Raw genomic sequence first — 19,020 nt, forward strand, 5'->3', positions numbered from 1 at the left:
CTAAACCTTCTCCTAACCCTGACTTTAACCATTTAAGCTAACTCTTCCCCTAACTCTAACCCTTTAACCAAACTCCTAAACTTAACTTTAACTTTAACCCCAACTCCAACCCATAGCCTAGCTAATGTGAGCTAGATAGCTAACGTTAGCCATCTAGCTAGAATTTGTAACATATCATATGTTTTGCAAATTCGTAACATATTGTACATTTTTGCAAATTCAGAACACATATTACAAATTGTTATTCATAACATATCATACTAAATGGAACGTCTCGGATTTACATACAGAATAATACTAAATGCTCTGAGACCAGGTTGCCTGGTTGGGTTGCTTCCACAGATCCTCTGTGATTTCCTCAATACTCATACACTTCTTCATGACAGCTCTGTCCATACACAACAACCTGGATCTCAGCTATTTGAAGTCCTCCTCCCCCTCTCCCGCTCTTTCTTTCTCTCTCAACCCCTGTCCCTCTTTACACACAAATAGCCTACTCTCTCCCTCACTCAGACTTTCTCTCGCCCATTCTCTCTCTCTCTCTCTTCATACTTGGCCGAGCTCAAAAGAAGGGGACATAACAGAATGAAAGGAGATGGATTTTTCGACGAGATGTGAGGGGAAAGGTGAAATTAGCAACTCTTAGCCTACGTTGCCCCTATGTGAAACGACAATCTTAATTGTTCAACAGAATGAATGAATAAGAGCGGCGTCTATCAACAAGGTAGGTTATGTAAACTGGTTTATTTCACCCCGGACGTTAGACTGGTTTTGTGGTGACTGAGAAATTACGGATAATATAAGTGGGGGAGTGGGTGATTTTACATAACACAGTGCACCGTTTCCCCTTTTTATCTTTCGTAAATTGTACAAGTGAACAAGAGTATCCAGTTATCATTGCAATGAAAAAGCAACAAGCTTTGAGTGTGAGGTCTCGTTTATAACATGCACTTGCCGCACGTGAAAAAGGAACAGTGGAACCTTATACAGATGGTTTCCACATGATCTCTTATCTATCCTTGCATTCTCATTTGTCAGACATTATTAACAGTAATTGAATAACGTGTGTGCTTTATCAGAAAAATCTGTCAAAAGAGTATTTCCATAGATTTGTGTTGGCTACTTAGCCTATAGGCCTATGTTCCACAGAATATTAATGAAGCACTTTATTTTCCTTGAGGTCTGTGGGTTAATTGTGTTTTCAACCTTTCTAATAATGTTAGTATACCATAAAACAAAAACATTTAACTATCAGTTATTGCATTTTCCATTAAATTGCGTCTTGTTCTTTCAAACACAGGCCTGGCATTTTTTAATGTTCTAGAATATAATCTTTTTCTAGAATCAGCTTCTATCTAGAGAATACTTTCTCATTAAATTAGTGATCACGGCAATAAGGCATTTTTGTCGTCAAAGCAAATGCTGAAGGGGCCGGCTTGGTGAAGCGTTGTTGCTAATGAAGCGATACCTATTATTTTCTGGATAAGAGCTCCCTCCATCTCCATGGCGACGTGGAGATCTTACATTCAAAACCATGGAGTGTGCGCGCAGCTTTCTCGCTTGAAGGGGATCGGTTCGATGGCAGGACAAAGCGAAAGGTAGAGCCCTCTACCTTGCGGAAGAAAAGATAAACGATAGGATCTGTTTTGGGGACGAAAAGGGGAACAATTCTGAGACACAAGTCATCTTCATAGGAAAGGAGCCGGGTGAGTGAACTGAGTAAGGTTAGACTATTGTTTAAGAACAATGCCTGTTGCTTGCTACCCTATCCTGGGAAATGTCATTTTTTTAGGCTATAGGTCTAGCCTCCAGACTGTTGCCTTTCTGCAGCAGCGCAGCCCAGTGGGCATACGATGTGATAAAGACGTATGTTACTGGTTGAAATAATGTTTTTTTGACGTCATGAAAAATACATATTATTTTGGGTAATATCTGTTTTTTGGTTGAAATCTGATTGAACTACTGACCAGTTATCTAAATGCTACACCAATCTTATATAAACATGTGCATAGTGTTTGTAAGCCATGCACCCAGTGCAAATAAGACATTAGAACCATTACAATTATTACAGTTGGAGTAATGTTTTTTTTCCAGAAGTGTTTGCATGATTCAGCTTAGCACATTTGGCAAACAACAGCTGGCAGAGGGCACCAAAGCAGGTTAGGGTCTCATGGCATACTGTACCCAGTCAACATGCTGGGCTCGGCCCTATTCCGTTTTGACACTCTGCATGGACTCGTACTCGGTGGGCTTCATGCAGGCCAAGCTTTTTCAGAGTCTGGCAGAATGATATTACTCTGGGCTCCGGTTAATGGTACTCTGGCCGAGTCCACTTCAGCTTATCCAGCCCAATTCACTTTTTCAGGAGTAGGGTCATTTGAAGCTTTTATTCAGCAGGTGATGAAATACCAATTTTAAAAAATAACAAAGAATTGTGATATTTCACCTCCAGGTCATCGAATTTGATAGGTCATTAAAAGCTAACATTAGTGACAGTCTCTGCGGTCCTATAGCTATCAGAAATGATCCCTAAATTATAGAATCTCCGATGCTATAAATGCTTTTGCTTTTACTACAGGCTATGGCAGTGTTTTTCATAGTTGCAGGCCACCCAATTGAAAAGTGCACATTCACTTCCATAACATTTGTTCTTGGCTACCAGCATGGAAGATAAATATGTACAATAATACAAAAATGCGGTAAACCTGCAGTACATTGAAATAATTGTTGTTTAATGAATGATATCTGGTAGCTTGCTGTGTCTGTTGGCTTCTAATGATAATCTTTTGTTGATGTTAATTGCAATATTTATTGTAGTGCACATTTTCTTCTGTTCCACTGAATGCAATTTGCTGTTCTATTATGACTAACTACATTTGCTTTCAGAATTTAACAAATAACACATAGGCCTATGTCTTTTATTGCAATATCCTACTACAATCCACCAGGATTTACAAAACCCTATTGTTATCCCATTTATTTCCATCAATAATTACAAAAGCATTATTGCACCTGAATTTGACCCTGAGAATATGACAATTGCTTTTAAGCAATTAACATAATGCATGCAGTAATTTTATTTTAATTTCAGTAACTAAGTAAGGATGTAGGCATATCAGTTCCAGCTAAAACTTGGATTGGAATCTGTGCCTCGCGCAGCAATAGATCTGTGAGCGCAGGCAGCCTGCTTGCTTGAGCATATTGCTCGAGCGTCAACATTCCATACAGCATGTTGGGACAAAGTGCCCGGTAGGCTACACAACAACATCACTGGGAAACAACATCAGTTTCTCGAAATGTACACAAAAAAATTTGAAAAGATTAGACTGCTAAGTGGTAGTGCCTGTTCTCCTGCATTCTTGTTTTATTTTAAAGCGGCGGTTTGTTGGGGAGAAGAACATCAAGAAAAGTGTTGCTAGCTAGCTGGCTAGTTTTAGCTAGCTAATGTTAGCTCTCTGGCTAATCCTCCATGGACATGGTAAGTTTAAATTGTTACCTGTTGTAGCTAGCTAGCTAACATTTTGATATCTGTTTAGTTAAAGTGGAATTGTCAGCTTTTTAACTACATTGCAGATATGAAACAAACAGACAATCATAATATCATCCCAAAATTGAACATTTCCAGTTTATGCTACAAAATCAACTTTATAAAAGCTTTTAAAAATAGGTTATATTTGCAGTAACATTTCATGATGTACACTAAGGCATTGTTGGCAGAGTAGATGGATGCAGTTCAATGCATGATTAATATAATTCACCAATGCATTTCTTGGTACTCCAAAAAATATTGCGATCAGGTTTAAATCGACCAGTGTCAGTAAACGTAAGAAAATAAATTAATAGTTAGTCATGAACGCTCTAGATAACATGTAAACAGCCTGACCAGCTTTGCTAGGGTGAGTAAAATGGTCAGTAAGATGTTCTCTCGTTTGTGTCTAGAAGTAGCTAGCTAGCAAGCTAGCCAACTTTAGCCAGTTAGCTTTGGGAACTTGGTTGGGACAAGCATGTATTGTTAGCAGGCACGCTGAAGAAGGAGGAGTAGGCTACAATTCCCCACTGTTTATCAGTGCAATTTTGACTGTCAATTAAATGAAAAAGTTTGAGAGAGTTTATCTAATGTTCCTTCGTTAGATTTTAGCTCACCTTTCTCTGGCTAGCATTAGTTGTTGATTTTTTTGTTGATGTGCATAACTGAGGGAGAGAAAGCCTAACTTTTCATGGTTGTTTGATCAATAGGACTGTTAAGTTCCCAAATGTAAGAGGACTCCCAAGTGGTATTGACATATTTGCAGAAATGTGTTTTGTGACTTTTTGAGACGCGAATGCGTTTGAAATATCTTAAGTCTTGCTGTTGCAACTGCCTGTAAACAAACAGTCCAATTCAAAGTGAATGGCAGGCCTGTGTGGAAAATACAGCTCTACTGTAGCTCTGATTGGCTATCTGCATAGACTCTGGTCCTGGACGAGACAGATGGTTTTATTAGGTTTTATTTACTGCAGTTAATTGTCCAAACGCACGGCCGCTTTCCCACTCTATATTGCTAGGGAATTTTCACAAAAGCCTTAGTATACGTAATTCACAAACATTCTAAGAATGTATGAAAATTACAACATCTAAGTGCTTTCTTGTCAGAATTAATTTGTTTAAGTGTCATATTCTTCCTGGGGGTGTATATGAACAGATTTTAAGATTTCATGTTGCTAAAATGCTGTCAGTTCCACTTGAAATGACAGTACATTTCTGTGTCTGTGTGTATTCTCTCTGTGTGTGTGTGTGTGTGTGTGTGTGTGTGTGTGTGTGTGTGTGTGTGTGTGTGTGTGTGTGTGTGTGTGTGTGTGTGTGTGTGTGTGTGTGTGTGTGTATAGAAAACATTGTCATGTCAATGTTGTCTTGCTATCTATGTGCGTGTGTGTGTGTTCTGTGCATAGTTTCCATTAGCCAGTATTAGCCGGCTTTTGGCAGATAAAAAAAATAGAAAAGCAGATAAACAAAATTGGTACTGGCCAATTGTCTGGGAGAAGAAAAAATCCCATTGTGAAATAATGCTTTTTATCCTATTCATTGATGTTAATACCAGTCGATGTAAATACACTTGACCAGTCATGCTTATCGGTCTATAGGTTTATAGCATACAGATACAGAGCCTTTGAGCAGAAAATCTGTCAGACAGCGCAACAGCTACAGTATCTCAAACCACTTTGTAATGAGCTGGAGGCAGTATGCATTTTGAAAACATATACTTAATGGTTGCTTCAAAGTACCTTGCTTCAAAGTAACCCAGCCAAAATCAGACCATATCCGTGGAGGCAATTATTTTATATAAACTTTCTTTCATTGTCCAGTAGCCAAATGCACAATCCTAGCACCCCATGTTCGTTGTTGTATATCAGATCTCCCCTCTTTCTAAATTTAGAAATTATATTTTAATCTCTGTCACATGAAATGTCTTGTTGGCATCAGAATTCGGTAAGACGGACCGCACATCGTTGCATCCTCAACTTGCAGGTTCTGTTAAGATGAATTACCATAATCTAAATGTGATTTCTGTCATTCTGAGTACCTTGAGTACCTCAAAAGTTAAAATGCTGCCGGTCAAATGTCCGGGGCCCCATTTTCGTATTGGAGAAAGGGGGAGAGAGATGATGATCACAAAAACATATTGAAAATATTTTCATCATGTCAACATTGTGTCATGCCAGCTGTGTGTGTGAGATAGTGTCTGAGAGAGAACAAGAGAAATTGTGTGTGTGTGTGAGAGAGAGAGAGAGATATTTTAAGATAGCCTAATTCTTGAAACGTGTACACCCCATTTGGAAGTGAAGTTTTTCTTGATTCATCAGGGATACTGGTATTTTGTATTTGACAACACAATACATTTAGCCTATCCCAGCTCCCCCTCAACACTCATTCTAACGTTACAACTTTCAACTGCCTTTTTCAATTCTTGGTTTTCTTTTTTGCAGGAATCTTCTAGCTTGGATGGCAGGATAGAGGAGGGAACAAAAGGAAGGAATACAGAAGTTATCCTAACTAAGAAATGTACGTAAATAGCCTATGTTTTGCTGTCTCTCTCTCTCTCTCTCTCTCTCTCTCTCTCGAGCTCTCTCCGTATGTCTGCCTGACTGGCAGATTGCTGAGGGGCAACATAGTCAATGTACTTTCTATGCTAAGTCTAACTTAGTGAAGACCTTAGGTAATGGTTAATCATGATTTGTCTCTGTCGTTACAGTTCCTGAAAAATGTCAATGACCTGATGCATGTCCTCTACAGCAGTGCTTGGCCACACACTCAGTGGAAAGGAGAGAGCAGCACCACCACTCCTTAAATCAATAGTCAAGTTTTGTGTTTTTTTCTTCTGTTTGATACTCTGATCTTCAATGTGTATTGATTCCTATTAGCCAGCTTTGTAAGAGCTAGGTTTGTACTAGCTATGTTAATGATCATTACAGTTTTTTTCTCTGCATCTGGAGAGAAACTGGATTCCCCAAGAGAAAAAAAGATGCCATCTAGAACCTAAAAAGGTTCATCAAAAAAAGTGCCATCTAGAACCTAAAAGAGTTCTCAGCTGTCACCGTGAAGAAAAGGATGGAGGTTTTTACATAATTTTACTGACCACAATATTAAGTATTTTTCTGGCCATGATACAACCAGTTGGTCATAATTGTGACCACTATTATGTGCTATATTATGTACTGGTCATAGTTAAGACCTCATCGTAACCTGGTAATGACCACCTGACTACAGCTTATTACCTACCCTAAAAAGTATTGTAGAGGAACAAGTTGGATATTGAAAACATTTCATATTTATTTGTTTACATAGGCACCAATTAAAGTTTAAATCTGCAACATATTCTTACATTTAAAATAGATCAAGTAATGGCAAAAACAAATCATAACTCACCCACAGACATTATATGCATAGAAATACTGGGAAACAGATGATATAATGGCCCATTGTATTATTTTTTATTAATGATTAATAAGAGTGGTGTGATGGGGTAGATCCTCATCAATTCCACTGTCCGCAACCACAGGGCTCTCCAGACAATGGTGTGGTCAGCCCAATGCATGCCTGCCCACCAGGACATCTACAGCATCCGGGGTCACAGAATGGCCAAGAAGATTATCAAGGACCTCAGCTACCCGAGCTACGGCCTGTTTATCCCACTACCATCTAGAAGGCGGGAAATGTAATTAGCGACAAAACACCATTCTCAAAAGCGCACCGCATGAGAATGGGGAGATCTAAAGATGCATCAACTGGGTTACTGATTTGACTAGGATTATGCCTTTGGCTGCTGGACAATAAAATAACATTGATTTGAAAACCAATAGATAATGCTGGTTTTAATGGCATATAAAGTGTTTATAAAATAATAATTCCCCCAACATGTCTATGATTGTATTTTGGCTTGGCTAGGCTACTTTAAAACAAGATATGATATGCTTCATAAAATGACATGAAACATCCAGGTTTTAAACAATTAAGATTATGGTTAAATAGTTTCAAAATGCTAACCGCCTCCGCTCAGATTCAAGGTAAAATGTTATTTGTTATTTGTCACATGCTTCGTAAACAACAGGTGTGGACTAACAGTGAAATGCTTACTTACGGGCCCTTCCCAACAATGCAGAGAGAAAGAAAATAGATAAATTATAGAAAAGTTAAACATCTAATAATAAAAGTAGTAATAGATACACTATGAATATAGATAACTTGGCTATAGACAATGGGTACCAGTACCGTATCGATGTGCAAGGGTACGGGGTACTGTAGATATGTACATATAACTAGGAATAAAGTCACAGAAAGTAAACAGCAGCAGCACCATATCTGATGAGTCAAAAAAAGTATGCAAAAAGGGTCAATGCAGACAGTCCGGATATCTATTTGGTTAACTATTTAACTAACTGTTTAGCAGTCTTATGGCTTTGGGGTAGAAGCTGTTCAGGGTCCTGTTGGTTCCAGACTTCTGTACTGCTTGCCATTGATGAACGTGAAGCTCTCGACCCACTCAACTACAGCCCCGTTGATGTTGCTTTTCTCGAAGCAAGGCATTTAGCTTGTCTGGAAGGCTTGTGTCATTGGGCAGCTCGCAGCTGGGTTTCCCGTTGTAATCAATGATAGTTTACAAGTCCTGCCACATCCGAGGAGCATCAGGGCCAGTGTAATAGGATTCAATCTTAGTCCTGTATTGATGCTTTGGCTGTTTGGTGGTTCGTCGAAGGGCATAGCGGGATTTCTTATAAGTGTCCAGGTTAGTGTCCTGATCTAGGGTGTAATCATTAGTCAATCTACTGTATAAGTCTATGGAAGGGGGTGACAACTACGCGCCTCCTAGGTTTTGTATTAAAGTAAATTTACCTAGAGGAGAACGGAAACTAGCTGTCCTCTGGCAAGTATTAATGAGGCCGGTGACCGACATGGTAATTTCCTCAATGCCATCGGGTGAGTCCCGGAACATATTCCAGTCTGTGCTGGCAAAACAGTCGTGTAGCTTAGCATCTGCTTCATCGGACCACTTCCGCATTAAGCTCATCACTGGTACTTCCTGTTTGAGTATTTGCTTGTAAGCAGGAATAAGAAAGATAGAGTTATGGTCTGATTTGCCAAACGGAGGGCGAGGGAGAGCTTTGTATGTGTCCCTGTGTGTGGAATAAATGTGTTCAATAGTTTTTTCGTTTCTAGTTGCAGAAGTGACTTGCTGGTAAAAATGAGGTAAGACAGTTTTCTGTTTCCTGCATTAACCCTTTGATGTGTACTAACCAGAACAACCTTCTAAAATGCATTTTACACACATTATATGTGTCCATTATAATCTATGCAAGAATCGGAATGCATGACATGTTACCAGTACTTAAAACAGTAAATAAAAAATGTATTACCACACAAACCAATTTCTGATAGTGATTTATTGATACAAGTGGCCCGTGCCAGTGTTATGAAAACATTACTGAGGATTTGTCACCACAGATGGTCTGTTTAAGTTTCTACCATTGTAGCTAGATGGAGTCGCTAGGCCAACAACAGCTCTCTTTTTTTAAATGTATTTTTTTACCTTTATTTAACTAGGCAAGTCAGTTAAGAACAAATTCTTATTTTCAATGACGGCCTAGGAAGCGGGTTAACTGCCTGTCAGAACAATAGATTTGGGGATTTGAACTTGCAACCTTTCAGTTACTAGTCCAACGCTCTAACCACTAGGCTACCCTGCCACCCCTAGGGGTCATGTCGGAGACAACAGTTGTTGACAACTGTAGCATTGTAATTAAGCCTATCCCGAACCCTCTTCCTAACCTTAACCTCATTCTCGTAACCTCCTATGTTAATTTACCTAACCTGCTGCTTTAGTTATCCTAACCTGACACATTAATTACATTAACCTGCTATGTAAACAAACCATCTGTGGAGACAAATCATCAGTATCACCACACCAGCCAATCACATCACCCCTAACACTCACTTGGAGCCATTCAGTCAAAAAAGCGGAAATTCTGGAGATTTTTGTCCATTCTGACAATGATTCTGACTATGACAGTGAGGAGGAGGAGCAGCAGCCCCCGCCCCCCACCTTGTGGCCAGTGAGAACCCTGATTCTGAGGACACCTTGTCCACCGACAAAGTCCCAGGTCCCTCTGAAGATGCTGGTGGTTTTGGAGGCACACCAAAAGTGGGTGAAGTACGGAAGTCTGCGGTAGCTGGAAGGCCTCCTGCCATTTCACTCCTCCTGGCCCTGTTGTTGGCTTTGATAAGCCAGTCTGGAGTGCAAAGCCCCTTGCCATCTCCCTCTGAGGCAGAATGCTTCAAGCTGATTCTGACAGGGGATCGATCTGGTGGGAGACAGTGTTGGAGACCAATTGCTATGCCTTGGAGCTACAGGAGAAGAGACAGCCATGGGGAAGGTGGACCACCTGACAGGAAAGAGAACGATCAAACCAGACTGTATGCTTGACTTTAATCGCAAAATGGGGGCAGTGGATAAAGCGGACATGATAAACAGCTTTGTGACATGCACTCGGAAAACCACCAAGTGGTATAAGAAGATATTTTTCCATCTGATCTACACTGCTGTCCTCAATGGCCACATAGTTCACCGCCATCTAACATCTAGATGATTACTGAACGTTTTTTGTAATTGGACATAGTTCACATACCAATCAAATGCAGTTCTATTATGCAATTATATTGACAATATCTCACCCACCTCTCCACTCCCTCATCATCCTCTCCACTCCCTCAACTTCCCTACTCCCTCTCCAAACAGTATGTTGCTAGCATACAAAAGCTGACCTCAATCTTCTGCACGTGTTCAGTTCCAGTTATGATGTTGGCAGGTTTTGTTCAATACTGTGTGTATGTGGCTTCTGAAAGTACAGAATAAAGAGGAATTATTAGTAATTAGAATAAAATATATTCAATAAAACAATATTACAATAACTGAAGAGCTCCACAAGGGCTTCACAAGGGGGCAGGGCAGACCTATGTAGACCAAATGAATACACAGGACAATGCAATGGTAATGATAAGGCCAAGGCAGCTTCCAAGGATACAACACAAGCTAATACTTCTTTGGAGCAATTAGCATTGTTTTACAGAACTAATATAAAAATATAACTACATAAGCACAATTGAGTATAACACCAAAGTTTATGAAATCAATACGTCACTTGTCTGCAGTTATAAATGAATACACACATAATACATTATGCTCCATATATAAATATGGTGTGCTACAGTAGAAATGACATAACATGTTACACAGAAACTGTGTTATGATAAGGTAATACGGCACTTACTTTGACAGGGATGCATAGTAATTATTATTAAGGAAAACAACAATGAAGGCAATGCGGGTGCCAGCCAGAAAATGCACCAGGGGGAAAAAGTTCGGGCAGGTTCTGTTTTTTATTTCTATTTATTTTTACCTTTATTTAACTAGGCAAGTCAGTTAAGAACAAATTCTTATGTTCAATGACAGCCTAGGAACAGTGGGTTAACTGCCTGTTTTGACTGGAGATGTGCAAATGGCTGCATACTTGACCTGAGGAGACACTGGAGTGCTTGGGCTATCATCGAAGAGAGAAGTTTCATCTAGCTAATCCTCACCTTACATTAGCATGGCATGTCTCAAACATTAGTTGAAATTGCTACTTCTGTGTGAATTAATAAGGAGGCAGGACATAGCTAATTTCAAACTGCTGTTAGAAAATCATGTAAAATGTAAAAGTTTAAACATAGCCTATAGATAATTAGCAAGCCGTGCCTTGGTTTGAGGGCAGCATGGGTTAACTGTCCTGTTGCGTAACAGTCACAGTGAGTGAATTGGAACAGTGAGTGAATTCTGACATCATGGCATAAGAAAACTCACGCTGGGGGGACCGTTAGAGATATTTGGAACTCATATGTGAAAAGATTAAAATCACCGGCCACTAGGAGAGCTGCCTCTGGATAGGCATTTTCTTGTTTGTTTATGGCCCTATACGTTGAGAGCATGCTTAGTGCCAGCATCGGCTTGTGGTGGTAAATAGATAGCTACGAAAAATATAGATGAAAACTCTCCTGGTAAATAGTATGGTCTACAGTTTATCGTGAGGTAATCTAACTCAGGTGAGCAGAATTTTGAGACTTCCTGAACACTGCTCCCCCTTGAACTTACCCGACGCTGATGGTCTGTCCTGCCGATTCATAGAAATAACAGCTAGATTATTATCCATGTCCTAGTTCAGCCAAGTTTCCAAGAAACATAAGTTATTACAGTTCTTCAGATCCCGATGATAGGATAGTCTCAAATGGAGCTCTTCCAGTTTGTTCTCCAGTGATTGTACATCCGCCAATAGAACAGAGGGTAGAGGCCCACGACGGCCTCTTATATCGCTCTCTTTCTCTTCCAAGTGTCAGGAATTAGGGCCTGGTCTGGGGTGAGCAGTATATCCTGTGCCGCCGGCTCATTGAAGTAGAAATCTTCATGCAAATCGAGGCTAGTGGTCTCTCTTCTGATGTTCAGAAGCTCTTTTCGGTCAAAGGAAACGATGACAGAAACATTATGTACAAAAAAACTTAAGATCAACGCCTAAAAAACACAAAATAGCAGAATTGGTAAGGAGCCTGTAAAATGGCCGCTATACATTCCAGCACCATTCTCCTTTATCACAGGTGAGTGATGTGCAGTGCGCAACAGGCACTGTCCTTCACTCTCCGATTTTGTAACCATTTGATCTGAATGAACCATACCTCAAGTATGTATGTCGACAGAATCAAGCCTTTAAACATGAATGTTAATTATCCTTCATTAGATATATTTTTTTATATAGGACTCAATCTTCCCATGATGTCAAGCAAAGAGGCACTGAGTTTGGAGGTAGGCCTTGAAATATATCCACAGGTACACCTCCAATTGATGTCAAATGATGTCAATTAGCCTATCAGAAGCTTCTAAAGCCATGACAATTTTCTGGAATTTTCCAAGCTTTTTAAAGGCACAGTCAACTTAGTGTATGTAAACTTCTTACCCACTGGAATTGTGATAAAGTGAATTATAAGTGAAATAATCTGTCTGTAAACAATTGTTTGAAGAATGACTTGTGTCATGCACAAAGTAGATGTCCTAACCGACTTACCAAAACTATAGTTTGTTAACAAGAAATTTGTGGAGTGGTTGAAAAATTTGTTTTAATGACTCCGACCTAAGTATATGTAAACTTCCAACTTCAACTGTACATGTGAGAGTTTGATTGAGTTTGAGTGAGGGAGTGACAGGGAGAATGAGCAAGAGAGAAATAGGAGAAACTGCATGACTCACCAAGGGAGGTGTCTGTTGAATTATATTATAATTATGAATGATATACCCTAATTAGCCTACTCCTGTCTATTTTTGTCTCACCTTCTCGTAAGCCTATTATATGGACAATGTTGCTTTTATTGATCTGTTTGTCAGAGTCAACAGTGTAGGCTACCCTGTAATTTGACGTATTAAAAAATATTCTGCTAACGTCTCCAGTCATACAGTGCATTCGAAAAGTGAAGAGGCGACTCCGGCATGCTGACCTTCTAGTCAGAGTTGCAAAGAAAAAGCCATATCTCAGACTGGCCAATAAAAAGAAAAGATTAAGATTGGCAAAAGAACACAGACACTGGACAGAGGAACTCTGCCTAGAAGACCAGCATTCCAGAGTCACCTCTTCACTTTTGATGTTGAGACTGGTATTTTGCAGGTACTATTTAATGAAGCTGCCAGTTAAGGACTTGTGAGGTGTCTGTTTCTCCATCTAGACACTATAATATACTTGTCCTTATGCTCAGTTGTGCACCGGCGCCTCAAACTCCTCGTTATATTCTGGTTAGAACCAGTTTGCACTGTTTTGTGAAGGGAGTAGTATACAGCGTTGTACGAGATCTTCAGTTTCTTGGCAATTTCTCGCATGGAACAGCCTTCATTTCTCAGAACAAGAATAGACTGATAAGTTTCAGAAGGAAGTTATTTGTTTCTGGCCATTTCGAGCCTGTAATCAAACCCACAAATGCTAATGCTCCAGATACTCAACTAGTCTAAAGAAGGCCATTTTTGTTGCTTCTTTAATCAGAACAACAGTTTTCAGCTGTGCTAACATCATTGCAAAAGGGTTTTCTAATGATCAATTAGCCTTTTAAAACAACAAACTTGGATTAGCTAACACAACTTGCCATGGCAACACATGAGTGATGGTTGCTGATAATGGGCCTCTGTATGCCTATGTAGATATTCCATTACAAATCATTTCCAGCTACAATAGTCATTTACAACGTTAACAATGTTTATACTGCATTTCAGATCAATTTTAGGTTATTTTTATGGTCAAAAATTGAGCTTTCCTTTCAAAAACAAGGACATTTCTAAGTGACCCCAAACCTTTGACCGGTAGTGCACGTCTCGTGTTTAAGCCATTGAATTGCGACTCCACTTTGTCTCTATACTAACACTTTGCTTGTTTGATTGCCTTATGGAGGGAATAACTACACTGTTTGTATTCGGTCATGTTTCCAGTCACCTTTCCATGATTAAATGCGGTGGTACGTGCTTTCAGTTTTGCCCGAATGCTGCCATCAATCCACGGTTTCTGGTTAGGGAAGGTTTTAATAGTCACAGTGGGTACAATATCTCCTATACACTTCCTTATAAACTCCCTCACTGAGTCAGCGTATACATCAATGTTATTGTCTGAGGCTACCAGGAACATATCCCAGGCCACGTGATCGAAGCAATCTTGAAGCGTGGAATCCAATTGGTCAGACCAGAGTTGGATAGACCTAAGCACGGGCACTTCCTGTTTTAGTTTTTGGAGCAACAAGATGGAGTCATAGTCAGACTTGCCAAAAGGAGGTTTGGGGAGGACCTTGTATGCATCGTGGAAGTTAGAGTAGCAGTGGTCGAGTGTGTTACTCACATGTGTACTGCAATTGATATGCTGATTGATATCAGATTAGTTTGTTAAAATCCCCAGCTACAATAAATGAAAACCTCAGGATTTATGGATTCCAGTTTGCATAAAGTCCAGTGAAGTTCCTTGATGGCCATGTTGGTATCCGCTTGCGGGGGGTCTGCTAACTGCTAAACTGCCGGGGCCTGGTCTGCTAACTGTTAGCTTGCCTGCCCGGTCTGCTAACTGCTAGCCCTTGCTAACTGCTTGCTTGCTAACCAGGTCTGCTAACTGCTAGCTTGCCTGCCCGGTCTGCTAACTGCTAGCCCTTGCTAACTGCTTGCTTGCTAACCCGGTCTGCTAACTGCTAGCTTGCCCTGGTCTACTAACTGCTAGCCCATGCTAACTGCTTGTTTGCTAACCCGGCCTGCTAACTGCTAGATTGCCCTGGTCTACTAGCTGCTAGCTTGTTTAGCTCCGGCCTACTAACTGTTAGCTTGTTAGCCTGCTAACTGTCTGAATCGCCGTGTCCCCAGCCAGCCCAACCACTCACTGGACCCATATGTTCACTTGGCTACGCATGCCTCGCTCTAATATCAATATGCCTTGTCCATTACTGTCCTGGTTAGTGATTACTGTCTTATTTCACTGTAGAGCCTCTAGCCCTGCTCAATATGCCTTAACCAACCATGTTGTTCCACCTCCTACATATGCGATGACATCACCTGGTTTAAACATCTCTAGAGACTATATCTCTCTCTTCATTACTCAATGCCTAGGTTTACCTAGGATGTACTCACATCCTACCGTACCTTTGTCTGTACACTATGCCTTGAATCTATGCTATCGTGCCCAGAAACCTGCTCCTTTTACTCTCTGTTCTGAACGTGCTAGACGGCCAGTTCGTACAGCCTTTAGCCGTACCCTTATCCTACTTCTCCTCTGTTCCTCTGGTGATGTGGAGGTTAATCCAGGTCCTGCAGTGCCTAGCTCCACTCCCACCCCCCAGGTGCTCTCATTTGTTGACTTCTGTGAACGTAAAAGCCTTGGTTTCATGCATGTTAACATTAGAAGCCTACTCCCTAAGTTTGCTTTATTCACTGCTTTAGCACACTCTGCCAACCCAGATGTCTTAGCCGTGTCTGAATCCTGGTTTAGGAAAACCACCAAAAACCCTGAAATCTCCATTGCTAACTATAACGTTTTCCGCCAAGATATAACTGCCAAAGGGGGCGGTTTTGCAATCTACTGCAAAGATAACCTGCAGAGTTCTGTTTTACTTTCTAAGTCTGTACCCAAAAAATTTGAGCTTCTACTTCTAAAAATTCACCTTTCTAGAAACAAGTCTCTCACTGTTGCCGCTTGCTATAGACCTCCCTCTGCCCCCAGCTGTGCCCTCGATACTATATGTGAACTGATTGCCCCCCATCTATCTTCTGAGCTCGTGCTACTAGGTGACCTAAACTGGGACATGCTTAACACCCCGGCCATCCTACAAACTAAGATTGATGCCCTCAATCTCACACAAATGATCAATGAACTTACCAGGTACAACCCCAAATCAGTAAACACGGGCACCCTCATAGATGTCATCCTAACTAATTCGCCCTCCAAATACACCTCTGCTGTTTTCAATCAAGATCTCAGCGATCACTGCCTCATTCCCTGTATCCGTAATGGGTCTGCGACCAAACGACCACCCCTCATCACTGTCAAACGCTCCCTGAAACACTTCTGCGAGCAGGCCTTTCTATTCGACCTGGCCCGGGTATCCTGGAATGACATTGACCTCATCCCGTCAGTAGATGATGCCTGGCTATTTTTTTAAAGGGCCTTCAGCACCATCTTAAATACATGCCCCTCTCAAAAAAACATGCCCCTCTCAAAAAATGTAGAACTAAGAATAGATATAGTCCTTGGTTCACGCCGGACCTGTCTGCCCTTGACCAGCACAAAAACATCCTGTGGCGTTCTGCATTAGCATTGAATAGCCCCCGTGATATGCAACTTTTCAGGGAAGTTAGGAACAAATATACACAGGCAGTTAGTAAAGCTAAGGCAAGCTTTTTCAAACAGAAATTTGCATCCTGTAGTACTAACTCAAAAAAGTTCTGGGACACTGTAAAGTCCATGGAGAATAAGAGCACCGCCTCCCAGCTGCTCACTACTCTGAGGCTAGGAAACATTGTCACCACCGATAAATCCACTATAATTGAGAATTTCAAGAAGCGTTTCTCTACGGCTGGCCATGCTTTCCACATGGCTACCCCCTACCCCGGTCAGCTACCCTCCACAGCAACCCGCCAAAGCCCCCACTATTTCTCCTTTACCCAAATCCAGATAGCCGATGTTCTGAAAGAGCTGCAAAATCTGGACCCCTACAAATCAGACGGGCTAGACAATCTGGACCCTCTCTTTCTAAAATTATCCACCGAAATTGTTGCAATCCCTGTTACTAGCCTGTTCAACCTCTCTTTCGTATCGTCTGAGATTCCCAAAGATTGTAAAGCTGCCGCGGTCATCCCCATCTTCAAAGGGGGTGACATTCTAGACGCAAACTGCTACAGACCTATATCTATCCTACCCTGTCTTTCTAAGGTCTTCGAAAGCCAAGTTAACAAACAGATTACTGACCATTTCGAATCCCACCATACCTTCTCCGCTATGCAATCTGGTTTCAGAGCTGGTAACGGGTGCACCTCAGCCACGCTCAAGGTTCTAAACGACATCATAACCGCCATCGATAAGAGACATTACTGTGCAGCCGTATTCATCGACCTGGCCAAGGCTTTCGACTCTGTCAATCACAACATTCGTATTGGCAGACTCGACAGCCTTGGTTTCTCAAATAATTGCCTCGCCTGGTTTACAAACTACTTCTCTGATAGAGTTCAGTGTGTCAAATCGGAGGGCCTGTTGTCTGGACCTCTGACAGTCTCTATGGGTGTGCCACAGGGTTCAATTCTCGGGCCGACTCTTTTCTGTATACATCAATGATGTTGCTCTTGCTGCTGGTGATTCTCTGATCCACCTCTACGCAGACGACACCATTCTGTATACCCCTCCTTGGACACTGTGTTAACTAACCTCCAGACGAGCTTCAATGCCATACAACTCTCCTTCCGTGGCCTCCAGCTGCTCTTAAACGCAAGTAAAACTAAATGCATGCTTTTCAATCGATCACTGCCTGCACCTGCTCGCCCGTCCAGCATCACTACTCTGGACGGCTCTGACTTAGAATACGTGGACAACTACAAATACCTGGGTGTCTAGTTAGACTGTAAACTCTCCTTCCAGACTCACATTAAGCATCTCCAACCCAAAATTAAATCTAGAATCAGCTTCCTATATCGCAACAAAGCATCCTTCACTCATGCTGCCAAACATACCCTCATAAAACTGACCATCCTACCGATCCTCGACTTCGGTGATGTCATCTATAAAATAGCCTCCAACACTCTACTCAACAAACTGGATGCAGTCTATCACAGTGCCATCCATTTTGTCACCAAAGCCCCATACACTACCCACCATTGCGACCTGTACGCTCTTGTTGGTTGGCCCTCGCTTCATACTCGTCGCCAAACCCACTGGTTACAGGTCATCTACAAGTCTCTGCTAGGTAAAGCCCCGCCTTATCTCAGCTCACTGGTCACCATAGCAGCACCCACTCGTAGCACACGCTCCAGCAGGTATATCTCACTGGTCACCCTGAAAGCCAATTCCCCCTTTGGTCATCTTTCTTTCCAGTTCTCTGCTGCCCATGACTGGAATGAATTGCAAACATCTCTGAAGCTGGAGACTCACATCTCCCTCACTAGCTTTAAGCACCAGCTGTCAGAGCAGTTTACAGATCACTGCACCTGTACTTAGCCTATCTGTAAACAGCCCATCTATCCACCTACCTCATCCCCATACTGGTATTTATTTATTTATTTTGCTCCTTTGCACCCCAGTATCGCTACCTGCACATTCATCTTCTGCCGATCTACCATTCCAGTGTTTAATTGCTATATTGTAATTACTTCGCCACCATGGCCTATTTATTTCCTTAACTTACTTAGCTTTATCTTGGCCAGGTAACTGTTGCAAATGAGAACTTGTTCTCAACTAGCCGACCTGGTTAAATAAAAGGTGAGAAAAAAAACATGGCTTTCACTATAACTGAGGAGAGTTCTCTTGGGAGATAAGACGGTCGGCATTTGATTGTGAGGAATTCTGGGTCAGGTGAACAAAAGGACTTGAGTTCTTGTATGCTGTTACAATTACACCATGAGTCGTTACTCATGAAACATACACCCTCACCCTTCTTCTTACTAGAGAGATGTTTATTCCTGTCGGCACAATGCACTGAAAATCCCGTTGGCTGTACGGACTCCGACAGCATGTCCCCAGCTAGCAATGTCTCCGTGAAACAGAGTATGTTACAATGCCGGATATCTATTTGGAAAGCAACTCAATGTCAACTGATGTCAATTAGATTGAAGCATTCATGGATTTATGACATTTTTCTGGTGAGCAAGGGTTTATTTAGTCTTATAGGACAGAAGAGAAGCTACATGTATTTAATTATAGACAAGTTGACTAACCAAAGTGTCAGAAGTTTTAAGCAGATACGTATCT

General features: G+C 41.3%; 1 protein-coding gene across 2 annotated transcripts in view; it reads left to right on the plus strand.

Moving 5' to 3' along the window:
* The first annotated feature begins 389 nt into the window (after positions 1 to 389).
* LOC112257950 (G protein-activated inward rectifier potassium channel 2-like) overlaps positions 390 to 19,020 on the plus strand; it is a 120,239-nt gene continuing 101,608 nt past the window's right edge. Inside the window, exons 1-3 of one of the 2 annotated variants that reach the window (XR_006084090.1) lie at positions 390 to 724; positions 5,965 to 6,040; positions 6,231 to 8,525. Coding sequence is in view for 1 of the 2 variants with exons in the window: in XM_024431904.1 (XP_024287672.1) it covers positions 697 to 724 (28 nt within the window). In the remaining variant the exon portion in view is untranslated. Of the gene's footprint in view, positions 725 to 5,964; positions 6,041 to 6,230; positions 8,526 to 19,020 lie in introns of those variants that run through there. The other variant, XM_024431904.1, reaches the window with a different exon arrangement.

The sequence above is a fragment of the Oncorhynchus tshawytscha genome, linkage group LG09 (assembly GCF_018296145.1).
Source record: "Oncorhynchus tshawytscha isolate Ot180627B linkage group LG09, Otsh_v2.0, whole genome shotgun sequence".
NCBI lineage: Eukaryota > Metazoa > Chordata > Actinopteri > Salmoniformes > Salmonidae > Oncorhynchus > Oncorhynchus tshawytscha.